Genomic DNA, 13966 nt, shown 5'->3' with positions numbered 1-13966 from the left:
AATGAAGCTTTAGGAAGTGAGCATTTATCACTCGTGGCAGGGGGTTTCTGTCAAGTCCTCAGACCTCTGTTGAGCTGCTCTCTCTCTCTCTCTCTCTCTCTCTCTCTCTCTCTCTCTCTCTCTCTCTCTCTCTCTCTCTCTCTCTCTCTCTCTCTAACGCACACACACACACACACACAGGTTTATGATAATGAGGATCCTCAAGGCGCAGGGGGAGCAGGAGCCATTTTTCACCATTCAAGCGGAGGTACGCGGGCGGAGCGGACGTAGGCTACTGCTGTTGTTGTTACCGGCGTGTTTGTGAGTGAGTGTGAGTCGCTCCGACCGAGGTTACTGCTGGCTTACCTTCTTCAAATTCACCGGACAGACCGGAGCGCGCGTACTGAGAGCATGGCTTCTCAGCAACAAAGGGAAACTCACAGACAAAAAGTTTAATGGAACTAGGCGCTGCAGGAATACGCTTTCTGAGATCAGGCTGAACACAAAGTGAGGAGCGATGCACTTCATCAAATGGGATTTGTTGTGGACTTTCTGGTGGTGTAAGTTGATTTCTCTGGTGTATTGTTACACCGTTCATATCAGTGAGGATGTGGGGACAAGGACAGTGGTTGCCGAATTGGAGCAGGGCGCACCGTGTACATTGGATCAAGTTCTCGCTCCTAAATTTACGGAGCCGTTTTTGCAGACCAACTCCGCAGAGGGCACTGTGTTTGTTTCGGACTCTGTAAAGTGCCCCACGCTGCGCTCCAACCCCTTCACTGTATTTACCGTGGCTGACTGCACGAGCTCTGGCCACAGGCACCTCCTCACCAGCCAGTACGACGTGCATGTTCACGGTAGGAACTGTTCAAACAAGCATAAAAGAAAACCTCAGTGGGATATGGAGGTTCTCAGTTTGTTAAATACTTACAGCCACCACAACTCACAGTGCCACCAAGCAGGCTCTGCTTTATTTTCAGTCGGGGGTCTGCTACCTGGAGCCCCAGTCAGATGCAAAGTAACCAACAGCCATGACTTTTACTTCTCTGATGGGGACTTGTTTGTGTCTGAGACGCTGTGCTGGAGGCAGGACACACTGCTAGAGCTGGACCTGCTCTGTGATGTACTCATTGGAAATGGATTTAGTGCTAAAGTCAATCCAATCACCATTCACTGGCGTGTGGGACAGGGACCCTTTAGACAGGCCCACTTGGGGAAGTTGTTAGAAAAAGCAGCTCAGTCTAATTCAGGGATTGTAAGCAGGAGTAGGAGAAGCGTAAACAGCAGTCCCCAGTTTCAACCTCCAATGTACCAAGTGTCTGTTGCAGAGAACAAGCCAGCTGGGACACCTGTTGTAGTTTTGAAAGCAGTTGATGTTGATGAGGGGGAGGCAGGTAGGCTAGAGTATTTCATAGAAGCTCTGTTTGATAGCCGGTCCAACAACCTCTTCGCTGTGGACCCAGCCAATGGTGCTGTGTCTACAATCGAGGTGCTGGATAGGGAGACAAAAGACACCCATGTTTTTCGTGTGACTGCAGTTGACCATGGCTCACCAAGACGTACAGCTATGGCCACCCTCACTATCACAGTCACTGATACAAATGATCACGACCCAGTGTTTGAGCAGCAGGACTACAAGGAAAGCATCAGGGAGAATTTAGAAATAGGTTATGAGGTGTTGACAGTGAGGGCCACAGACGGCGATGCCCCTGTTAATGGTAACATCCTCTATCGTATTATTAACAGTAATGGGTCCAATGATGTGTTTGAGATTGATTCCAGGTCCGGTGTAATCCGCACCAAAGGTCTTGTAGACAGAGAGGAGGTGGAAGCATATATGCTGTTAGTTGTGGCAAATGACCAAGGTCGTGACCCTGGGCCCCGCAGCGCCACAGCTACGGTTTACATTGTGGTTGAGGATGACAATGATAATGCCCCCCAGTTTAGTGAGAAACGCTATGTGGTTCGGGTGCCAGAGGACATGGCCCCTAACACAGAGATCCTGCAGGTCACTGCCACTGATCAGGACAGAGGAAGTAACTCTATCGTCCACTTTAGCATCATGAGTGGGAACACCAGGGGACAGTTCTATATCGATGCTCAAACAGGTAAAATGGACCTTGTTAGTCACCTGGATTACGAGGCGAACAAAGAATACACATTAAGAATCAGAGCTCAGGATGGAGGACGCCCACCATTGTCCAACATTAGTGGCTTGGTAACTGTACAGGTCTTGGATGTTAATGACAATGCCCCCATTTTTGTCAGCACCCCGTTCCAGGCCACTGTGCTGGAGAATGTGCCGCTGGGCTACTCCATCATCCACATCCAAGCTGTTGATGCAGACTCTGGCGAGAACTCCAGGCTGGAGTATCGCCTCACTGAAACCACGCCAAACTTCCCCTTCAGCATCAACAACAGCACAGGGTGGCTTGTAGTGGCCGCCGAACTGGACAGGGAGAGTGTTGATTTTTACAACTTTGGAGTGGAGGCCCGCGACCATGGCTACCCCATCATGTCTTCCTCAGCCAGCATTTCCATGACTATTCTGGACGTCAACGATAATAACCCAGAATTTACTCAGAAGGCATATTACATGAGATTGAATGAGGACGCAGCTGTGGGGACTAGTGTGGTGACAGTGTCAGCTGTAGACCAGGACATCAACAGTGTTGTGACGTATCAGATATCCAGCGGAAACACCCGCAACAGGTTCTCCATCACGAGCCAGAGTGGAGGGGGCTTGATTACACTGGCCCTTCCTTTAGACTACAAACTAGAACGACAATATGTCCTCACTGTCACTGCAAGTGATGGTACACTTTTTGACACAACTAAAGTGTTTGTCAACGTAACGGATGCCAACACACACCGGCCTGTGTTTCAAAGTTCCCATTACACAGTCAATATAAATGAGGACAGGCCTATGGGTACCACTGTGGTCGTAATAAGTGCCACAGATGAAGATACAGGTGAGAATGCACGCATCACCTACTTTATGGATGACAGCATCCCTCAGTTTGACATCGATCCAGACACGGGCGCTGTCACCACACAAATGGAGCTAGATTATGAAGACCAGGTTTCCTATACGCTGGCCATCACCGCTCGGGATAACGGCATCCCACAGAAGTCTGACACCACCTACCTGGAGATTCTGGTGAATGACGTCAATGACAACTCGCCTCGCTTCCTTCGAGACCATTATGTGGGCTCTGTAATGGAAGATGTGCCTGTTTTCACCAGCGTGGTCCAGGTTTCAGCCATCGATAGAGACTCTGGGCTAAACGGCCGTGTCTTCTATACGTTCCAAGGTGGGGAGGATGGGGATGGAGATTTTATAATTGAATCCACCTCTGGCATTGTTCGCACTCTTCGTAGATTGGACAGAGAAAATGTGCCCATTTACAGCCTGCAGGCGTTTGCTGTGGATAAAGGAGTTCCTGCTCTGAAAACACCGGTGAACATCCAGGTAACAATACTCGATGTGAACGACAACCCCCCTGTATTCGAGAAGGATGAATTTGACATTATGGTGGAGGAAAACAGCCCCATTGGTGTTGTGGTTGCACATATATCGGCCACAGATCCGGATGAAGGCAGTAATGCTCAGATTATGTACCAAATAGTTGAGGGAAACATCCCTGAGGTGTTTCAGCTGGACATCTTCTCTGGAGAACTGACTGCACTAATAGACCTGGACTATGAGACCAGATCTGAGTATGTCATTGTGGTCCAAGCCACCTCTGCCCCTTTGGTCAGCCGTGCCACTATTCACATAAAACTTGTCGACAAGAATGACAACATTCCTGTTCTTAAAAACTTCCAGATCATCTTCAACAACTATGTAACAGACAAATCAAGCAGCTTCCCCACTGGAGTGATTGGACGCATCCCTGCTCATGACCCTGACATAACAGACCAGCTCCACTACAGCTTTGAAGTGGGAAATGAGCTGAACCTTGTACTTCTGAACCAAAGCACTGGGGAGATCCAGTTGAGCCCAGCCCTGGATAACAACAGGCCCCTGGAGGCCTCCATGAGGATATCAGTCTCAGGTGAGTCTGTGAGATAACTCTTTGTAAATGCAACCTCATCCTCTCATCCTGTTTTAAATGAAAACTCCTACCAGACAGTGGAAAATAGAGCAGTCTTTCCGAGATGTGTTGTTTCCCATTAACATTTGATTTCCTTTCTTCACATGTTCGCTTCACTTCACCAGATAATGGAAGTGATGATGACTTGAGTATGTCTTTCTTGGCTTCAGCGTTCTTAAGTGATTTTCTTATTGGTGACATATTCATGAAGTAGGATTAGTATTCCCGACAGGTTGTTTGTGAACCACTTTCCACAGGAAACTCAGAGTGCCAGGTCACAAAAATGCATTGAAGCGTTTAAATTTTGAGGGTTAAATAACGTAATTTGGTTCATTTGTAGGGTGGATCCTGCAGTTGTTTTGTTTTTTCAACTTTCATTAAACAGCTTTCTCGTTTACAGAAGACTGATTTAGCTCAGTCTATTGTGTAGATTTAAATAGCTGTTTGTCTGAGCACGTCTGTATCTGTGGGATCCACACTCCAGTGGGCAGACTGATCATGCCCCATTATTACCCATCACTCCCCCCTTGCCTACTACTTTCAATGAAAGACCTAATTTAATTATGGCCTATTTCTAAAGCTTGTTTAAAATTAGATTCAAGAGTTAATCTTCCGTAAGTGTCTTATTGTTGGACTGGCTTGTGTTTTTTTTTTACCAAAAGGGGAAGAGTTATTTGTTTCAGGATAAAGATGCTGGCTTTGATGTTGTTTTGGGAGTTGACAGTTAACAAGAGTCTGGTCAAATGTGAATATGTTTGACTTTCATGGTGTGGTTTTAATGATGATGTAAATCCCAACCATTTAAACGTGATTTAAATCTTCTTCTTCCTCTTGATCGTCTTCCCTTTCCTCTTTTTCTTGTTTGCCATTCATGCTCACTTTAGGTATTGTCTTTCTTTGTGTGCTTGTCTAAAATAGTGTAACACATTTTTATTATTATTAAAAAATACAGAGTTTTATTTGTGATTACAATGTGAATGAACTTAAATTGCACCCACAGAGCAATCATGCAAGTGTTGGGGGACATGTTGTTGTTACTCTCTGTTAGAGCATTTGGTGCAGTGTTTCTTCTCCGTGACCTTGGCACAACCTAAGAAAGGGAAACAGAAACGGTGTATGTTGTAAAGGTATTGGACATCATGGTTAAAGATAAAATCTGATACTCTGTAATATTCTTGGAATTTATTGTATTTGACTGAGTAAGACAACTGAAGTGTCTGACAGCAAGAAGTGCTTTATTGATGAGTTAAAACTGTATGGTCTGAGTGGGTAATCGTTATGATGAATTGAAGCTAAGCTTTGCTTCTGTAGAGAACAATGGTGATCTGTCGATTTTAGGGTAGGGGCTACGGCTCATACCAGGCTGTGGTTTGGGGCAACAGCTGTGACTCCACCAAAGGACCAATTAGGCGTTGTATCTCTTCAGCGCGTCCCGCACCTGCTGGGGTTTATGTGTCAGCAACCCTGCAGGAGACAGAGAAAGACCGAGGGAGAAAGAAGGCGGAGGGGGAAGGGGTGAGGGTTAAGTCGAGGTTGTGTAAACTGGGAACAAGTTCCCAAATGCAGTCATACTGTAAAGGAGTATGAAATTTATTATACTGGGACAGTTGGTGGAGGAGATGGGGCTCCTCCTATAGATACTGCTGACCCCAATTTCTCCAAAGCGTCTCCCTCCAGGGACCTCCCAAGTCTTCCCATTATCTGTGTCTTTATGTTGCCATTTAAGAGGCCCCTTATGATGGACGATTTTTGATGCGCTCTTTTGTATGTTGTTGGACTGTGATTAACATCGTTTCTGAGCACCGCTCTTCATCATGAAATAGATGTAATGGCCCTAATGAAGCTATACTTCAGGTTTAATGTCATTTCTATGCTCTGCTTCTCATTTTTAACCTTTAAATAGTCCAAAGATTATGTTATCATCCTGCAGATGGAGAATGTTCAAGAGCATGATCCAGTGTATTGCTATGATGTGCTGTAATCACATTTCTTCATGGCAAAAAACAATTTGATTTAATTGAACACACTACAATTATAATACCATAATTTCACAAATAAGATACTTATAGTTACTTATTTGGTAATATATTTAATGGCTTTGTATTAGATATTCAAACTAATAGACAAGTAAGGCCTGTGTCCCCACAGAAAAGCGCTGGCTGTGCGCCTGGGAGCACTTGCATGAAGTGTGCATTAAGAAAAGTACATCCGTCCTTGTCTCTATAGACCCGTTTCCACACAGCAGTCCGGTACTGATCGGTACAGTTTGGTACGGTTTGGGTTGATTAAGCCCGATCCCCTTTGCGTTTCCACAGCCACCCGTGCCCTATTTGGTAGGCGGCTTGTAAGCCGGATTACGATAGCCGCTATGCAAATAGTGTCATATGATAGCAGATAACCACTAACAGCTAACCGCTAACTAATGAATTCAACAAAGGAGAAAAACGCTACACAAACAAAACCAACCAGTACAAACATGGTCTGCATCCCTTATTTGTGCTCACTTTTCTTAAAAATCATGTTTGAATGAGTGGCAACTATAGTTGCCGGTGGGCACATACATTGTATAGACCACTAGTAAAGTGGTAGTAAAATGTGAATTAGACAACAAAAAAGAAAAAGACCTCTCTTTATTCAGAAACAATGTAATAATATAAAACAAGTGTAAGAACAAGTCTAACATTGGAATAAGATTATTTTGCAAATTATAAAATACTTTAACCCTCCTGTTATCGACAAATGTACATGTTTTATCTTTGTGATCAATTTGACCCCAGCAATTTAAACCTCATGGAAATTATTATAATTACAATTGTTACCCAAGTTTATTTGCCATGTACTTTGTTTGTTTGTTGACTACCTAAATATCCCATTAAATAAATCAACCCTATTATACATTCAGAATACCTGATACGCTATGGACTATGGAGAATTATACAAAAAGAGATCTTTTTGGTGTAATGGCTTTATATTATTTCTAAATACATTTTTGTTGTCTGTAGCATTTGGAATTAAAAATAATTTCTCTTATCAATAATAGTAACATTATGTTATGCGTCAATTTGACCCCAAGAAAAAAAGCCTGGGGTCAAACCAAAAAGAAATAATCAATGTATAAAGTTATGTTGAAGAGAGACAATTATTTTAGCCTTATCTTAGTTTCTTTCACAATTTTGTGAAAGAAACTTAACTTGAAATGGTCATACAACAACGTGTGTGTGTGTCTTTTTTTTTGAAAATGACACAATTATTATGTGATAACTACCTTGTCTTGGGAGGGTTTGTAATCAACATGTACTTTGTAAAGTTGATCAGGAACTCAACAATGTCATGTGACAGGAATTATTTGGAAACCTAATATTTTTTTCTTAAAACGTTATCGTAGGTGTTTACTAACATGTAATTGATGTATTAAACATATTTAATACGATTCAATTAAAAAAAACTTTAATTGTCCCTTGGGGCAGTTCAAAATACTTAGAGCTATTTTAATAAGTGGAAAATCGGAAGCATGCACTTCGGCAACATTACATTTGGAAGCAATTTCATTATATTATTGTCAATATTATAATTGTCCTGTTTGTCCTGTTTCTTCTACCAAAACCCCATAAAACATTATTTATTCATAGAAAGACAACTGTATGCAGTAGTTTGGAATCCCAGTTAACAAATGCACACAATGATCAGAAGACAAAAAATAATGTGTTACTGTTTCAGAACCAATATACTTCAAACTATGTCTACAATTGCTTGAATATGCTTCATAATTCAGTCGTCACATTAGAAGGCAACATCAGGAGACAAACAAATACTGTTAATACACATTAAACAAATAATAATTTCAGGACTTCTTTAAAAATCCAATAAAGTGACTTGTCTTTTCATGAGCATCCACTTAAAACTGCACCTGACAATCAAATACCATTTAGTTCACTGGCATAAATTAAATTAGTAACTGTTGAATTACATCAGCCATTTATGGTGCCAGATTACTGATTCTAAAAAAAATGGTAATTGAAACTCATCTATGGAATTGTAGCTCCCATTTCTGCCATGTTGAGGATTCATCTGGCTTCTGTGATATTATTCACCATGTGTCACTGCTGCATTATGAAGACAGTTGTGGTCACACTGCAGAGTGGTGGGCTGGCTGTGGTTGGAGGGATTAGATTAGCTGCATCTGTATCCTGGGATCCGTCAGAACAGTGTTGACACACTCAGAGGCTGATCCACTGTTCCCAGGCAAGCGTGAGCCTGCATAAATAGGTGTTTGGGTTGGATGATGAAGATCTTTTCCCTGCTTATCTTTTATTTTAAAGTCCCTCAATTTCCGTACAGAAAGTAGAGCTAATCCTGCATTATCCTTCATTTCTAAACATGTTATTATGCTTGTTAGTTAGAATATGTGGCAAACATGGATAGAGTGGGGATTCTGGGGAATGATATGAGGGATAGGAGCCACAGGCCGGACCTGAACTGCCTCCTCTGAGGACCATAGCCTCTAAACATGAGACCTGCAAACTAACTCCCCAGTCATCGGTTCCCCTCCAGCACATTTTTAACTCAATAAGTAGCAATGACACACCTAAATTCAGACCTCCGGCCTGTGTAACGTGTATACAGAGTATACATTATATAGACGAGAACATCAGGACACTTCGCCCTTGTTCTAATCAGATTCAGCGTCCAAGCCAATATTGCGCCCCTGTGCTCACTTTGCAAACGCCAGTGCAGAGATTTAACAGACAACACGCCTCCACGACTAATGATGGCAGTTTGATTCAGCTCACATCACACTGCAGGTTGTACAGACGCTCAAATTACATGGTGGACAGCAGATATTTTCTCTTTTTTTTATAACACAAGTGTATTGCTGTGGATGCTCCAAGGTTAAACCACTTTCTGTCAAATTTGTGAGCCAAACTTGCTGGCAGTCAGACCAAATTAGGAGAAACCATATGTTTATGTAATTCAAGTTGTGTTTTTTTTTTAAAGATGGAAAGCTCAGTTCTTTTGTCGGGATGTTTTTCTTATCTGATTCTTCAGAGGAAGATTTAAGTTTTCTATAGGTTGACTGTTTTTGATGTTGTCTTCAACTCTCACTGCCTTTGGCACCCTTGCATTTGAAGAACATTGTATAAGTAGGACCAAGACATTTAAAGCAAGACTAATTTCATTATAATCTTATTAAACCTTGGAGCTGTCTGTGAGGGGACTTTCTCAGGGGTTTGTCTTCTGTAACACTAGCCCATAAAATCTGGTGTTTGTGTGTAATGTGTGTGGCCTCCAACATCTGGACCCCTATGATTGCTTTTCTCCTCTCCTTCCCGTCTATGTAATTATTTCACTCGAGCGAAGCGCACCTTGGATGTCTGTGTTCTTAATGCTTGATGAATTTCTGTTTGCCTAATGCTTGATTCATCAGATTCAAAGTCACAGCTTGCAAACGCTCACCCGCATTTTGTGTGACCAGAGTCATCCGTACTCTGCTCATTTTATTCTTCCTGCCTCCTTCTTTCTCCCTGGATGGTGTTAGTCACACTTGCAGGCTTGCTTGGAATGTTTGTATCATTGTTACTCTTCTTTTCTCTCCCTTTTTAGAATCACATATCACCTTGATCCTGTTTCTCTTACCCTCTTTTTGTTGTCCTGTCACCATTCCCCATTTTTTCTCCTATCTGCCTGGGTCTTATGGCCCTCACCCCTGCAACCTCCCATCATTGGAAGCTCCTCCACCCTCCCTTTTTATCCCCCCCCCCCCAATTCCTTCTCTGTCCCTCCCTCCTCCCTTTGACTGTTGTCCCCCCATCTCTCTCCCCTGTGAAAGGAAGAATGTCTAAGAGAAATGCTTTGTTAAGCACCCAGTTGTCATGGTGAAGCCAGCAATGCCTGAGAAATTCCTTGTGGGTGGGGACAAGGGGTAAGGTCCCTTTTGTGGAAGTGAAGATAGGGGGAAGGGGAGGCACATAAAGTTCTAAAGAGCAAATGTCCCTCCTCTCCTTATTTTCCAGTGAAGCATGTAGGGCTTTCTTTGGACCTGTATTGCTGCAGGACACGATGACCTGTCCTCCCAGCTGCAAACATTTTACAGGACATGCATCAAGTCAGTCGACACCTGACTGCAGATATAAACTTTCCATCAGTGGCATAATTGAAGGACAACATCTAGTCTAGCAGATGACAGGTCTTCAGAGGCGGTAAAGCGTTTAAAGCTTGCGGGGATATGATAGTGTTGTCTTTCAGCTCTTTCAGTTGTGACACAGATGCACTCAGAGGATATCAGATTTCTTGCTGCCAGCTTGTTTCTTTACACGCAGAACATCCTCTGTGGGCCTCCCTCCTCCTCGCTCAGTTGCATCAAATGTCCGGAGGAGCTGAGCTGAGGTGGGGGTAAGGGTGGGGGTGAGGATGAGGATGACATCATCTTTGTATTAGGAGGAAGGGAAGTGGTGTTTGGGATTAAGGCTGGTGCATCGCTGGGGTGAGGAGACCTTGTGGTGCTTCTATATATCTGAGCGTTGCCCTGCTTGTCTTCACAATCAAAGCAGACAATGGGGTTTGCTCTGTCTGGGATAGCCCCCCCATGAGCCCCCCTTCTGTCTTTGTGTCCACTTGTTTGCCACTATGCTCTTAACAGTTCCACCAGGCCAGCTATTCATCCGTGAATTATTTTTTTATTTAATTTTTATGTTATGTAATGCTTTAAACCCCTGCACAGAGTATTTTTAATTTTATATACTTTTTTGTACAGTCAGTGCAGTATTAATTCCTGAATAGGAAATTCTGGTTCACTGTTTTTGAGATAAATGCTTCTCTCTTTCACTGGAAGCACCCTCTGAGCCGGTCGGGGTTCTGTGCCTTCCTCAAGGGCACCTTGGCAGTACTTGAGAATTGGTCCCCATCTAGACCAACTTCCATTTTTTTGGTCCGCATCGGGTCCAAACTGAGCTACTGCTGCCCTTTATCCTTTTGACTGTACAATCTCCCCTCAAGTGAAACGCTGACTGGGCACATATGATACAGATTCAGGCCGGCTTTTTTCAACCAGGAAAAACCCTGTCCCAAACTACTTCTGCACTGTCAATTGAAACATGTGAAAATATTCTTTGAGTGAAGTTCTGTAACTGGACATTTGTATGAAATAGATTAGATTTAAAAGAAAGTTCTGTACTTAATGTCAGCTACTCTGCATAAAGTACAAGGTGCTGTGCTGCAATTAGAAAGGAGTTTTCAAAAAGACAATTAGCCAAAACTAATAAATTAATTATTTATATTATTAATTCCATAATTTTGCTTTTCCAAATTATCAAGGTGAAACAACTCTTAGGGCCTTTATTTGGCAATCGCATGAATTAAAAAATGTGTACTGTGTGATTCTGTTGGATGAATTATTTAAATATTCTGATCTGAAACCATAACTTGGATGGCTCAAAAGTGCTCATTCTGTGTAATACAGTGATTATTCTTTACTTACTTTAAATTTGAGCTTTTTGAGTCTAAAGTGAAATGAATCTTTATAATGTTACAATGGATGCCTCATTTATGTAACTGCCTTTAATAACAACTATAAAAAAAATCAGTTTTGAAAAACAAGGAAATGAAAGGTGGTGCTGTAAGGGAGGCTGACAGTTCATTTTCGCAACTACTGGTATAAAAAATACAATGTGTTTGCATCTTTTCTACTGTATCAATTTTAGTACAGAAACAACTGCTCAATAATGTGAATGTGAAGGATGATGTTTATTTAACAGTCCAGTACTTCTAAGTTAAATTGCACTAATTTAGTATGCAACCAACCAGAGTCAGACGGTCACACTGACCTGTTTTATGTGAATGGTTTAACTCTTGAGATGTGAACTATCAACATTAGGCTGTTATACACAAGGTGTTACTGATGGAGGTGCTGAACGTTAACGTGAAGGAGTTTAAAGTGTTACTTAACTGCCTTATTTGTATGAATAATCACAGAAGAGAATCATGCTCACAGGAAATATAGTCGGTTTTTCTTTCTTACAACACTTAATGAATCTGAGTTACTATTTATAAACTCAGATGCAGATGGATTATTTGAATGATAATCAAATTTTATCAAGTTTTTCTTTCCAAAAATAATTTTACTGTGACAACACTCAAATATGACACTGTCAGAAACAGTTAATATAACACTCCTTTACTATTCTTACATTTCCAGCACTGGTGTCATGTGTTTGTTTACTTCCTGCTCCTTTAAAAAAAAAAAGTGATAAATGTCAGAATTGTACTTGTGTAAGACACTTAGTATCATTCAAATGACTATTGGTATGTGTGAATAAGAGCTTCATCACGTCTTTGCATGCTAATGTCTCTTTACTATTGCGCTGACAGCCGTTTTCCTTTGATATGCAAATGTTCTGATTGGAAGAGTTCAGATGCTTTTCTGTGCTCTAAAGCCGCCTCACCATAGAGGAAGAATCTGTGGAATGTCCTCTGTCTGTGGTTTTCAGATACAGCAGAAAAGTGTTTGTGTTTGTTGGGAATGAAGATGCTGTGGCAGCATCCACAAATGAGTACGAATAGCCTCCAACATAGTCAGCTTTCCTCCTGAATGGAGAAATCAGCAGAGGGACCGTGGGTCTGCTCTGACTCCTCTGGATGGAAATCCTTGGGCTGACATTGAGCTACACAAGCAGTTTTCATTATTGACTCCTCGGTCACTGTAGGATTTAAGTGGTGTTGTGTTTTTCCTATCATTACAGCTGATCTTTGTTCTTTTTTTTTTTTTTTTTTTTCTGCTTAAGCTTAAGTGCTTTGCTGCAGACACATCCAGTTTCAGGATGCTGGTTGAAAAAACAATGTTTAAAAAAATCAGGTTAAAGACTTTTACCTTTATTTTGTTTTATAAAGGATTTATAGATGCCTATGTTTTATTTAACACAAGCATTTATCCTCATGCATGGTCGAATTAATAATTACACATCATGAAGATTAGTGAAATTTGTGTTGCCTGATGTAACGGCTCTAACAGAGCTCACATATAAATAACAGCCAATCTGCTGTGTAGGCGTTCAAGCATGCCGTCCAGTCCCTCCCTTGAGAGTGTGATATGCAAGAAGCTTTTTTCCAACATGAGAAACAACAATACAGTTCTCTAACTGATGGAAATTACGAGCTTTATCCAAATCCAATCATGTATCTGCTCCAGGCTGATGTTATTGTATGCTTAGAGTTTCCTTGCTGCTCAACAATGTTTTGGTGATTAGAAAAGCTTTTTATTTGTCTAGTCTCTCATGGTATGGTTTGCCTTCCAGGAAAATTAATTCTCAACTATGACTTGAGCTAAAAGACCAAGCAGTTCATTATTTAACATCAAAATGTAATGTAGATTAGATACTAGATAATGTCCTGTACATTTTCATTATACAAAAGGACACAGTTAGCTCTAAATATTTTTTTGAAGTTAAAATAGCCCTTGCGTGTTTACTTAACATCTGACATCTGAAGGCTATGTGTTAAAGTTTGCCGATATAGCTGGACAGAGGCCTGGCATGTGCCGTTAGATTATTTTATGCAGAGCGTGGTGGTGGTGGTGGGGTGTCAGCTTTGGCCGTTGCTCGTCTAGCAGGGGGTCAGGAAGAGGGGAGAAGGGAAGGGGAGGGGTTATGAGGGTAATGAGATGAAAAATCTGTCGCTCCTTTTGCAATGCATAGCACCCCCCACCATCACCACCAGTCGTTAGCCCCTATTCAAGCTGCATTTTAGTGAGTTTCACCTTTCAGAGATGGTTATTTCAAGCAGGCCGCTCTTCAGCCACATTTTCCTCTGCCCCTTTTGATCAGCAGGACTTGGAATTCCAGCTTTTAAATAAGATTAACACCAAGCAGAGTGGACTTAGTTTTAATAAAGGAGACATC

General features: G+C 41.9%; 1 protein-coding gene across 3 annotated transcripts in view; it reads left to right on the top strand.

The window, feature by feature from the left end:
• Positions 1 to 200: 200 nt before the first annotated feature.
• celsr2 (cadherin, EGF LAG seven-pass G-type receptor 2) overlaps positions 201 to 13966 on the top strand; it is a 58244-nt gene continuing 44478 nt past the window's right edge. For all 3 annotated transcript variants that reach the window (XM_079340659.1, XM_079340658.1, XM_079340657.1), the window contains exon 1: positions 201 to 4037. In XM_079340659.1, coding sequence (XP_079196785.1) covers positions 497 to 4037 — 3541 coding nt within the window. In that variant the 5' untranslated portion in view covers positions 201 to 496. The remainder of the gene's footprint in view (positions 4038 to 13966) is intronic.

The sequence above is a fragment of the Symphodus melops genome (genome assembly GCF_947650265.1).
Source record: "Symphodus melops genome assembly, chromosome: 4".
NCBI lineage: Eukaryota > Metazoa > Chordata > Actinopteri > Labriformes > Labridae > Symphodus > Symphodus melops.
This window is presented reverse-complemented; position numbering and strand designations above follow the sequence as displayed.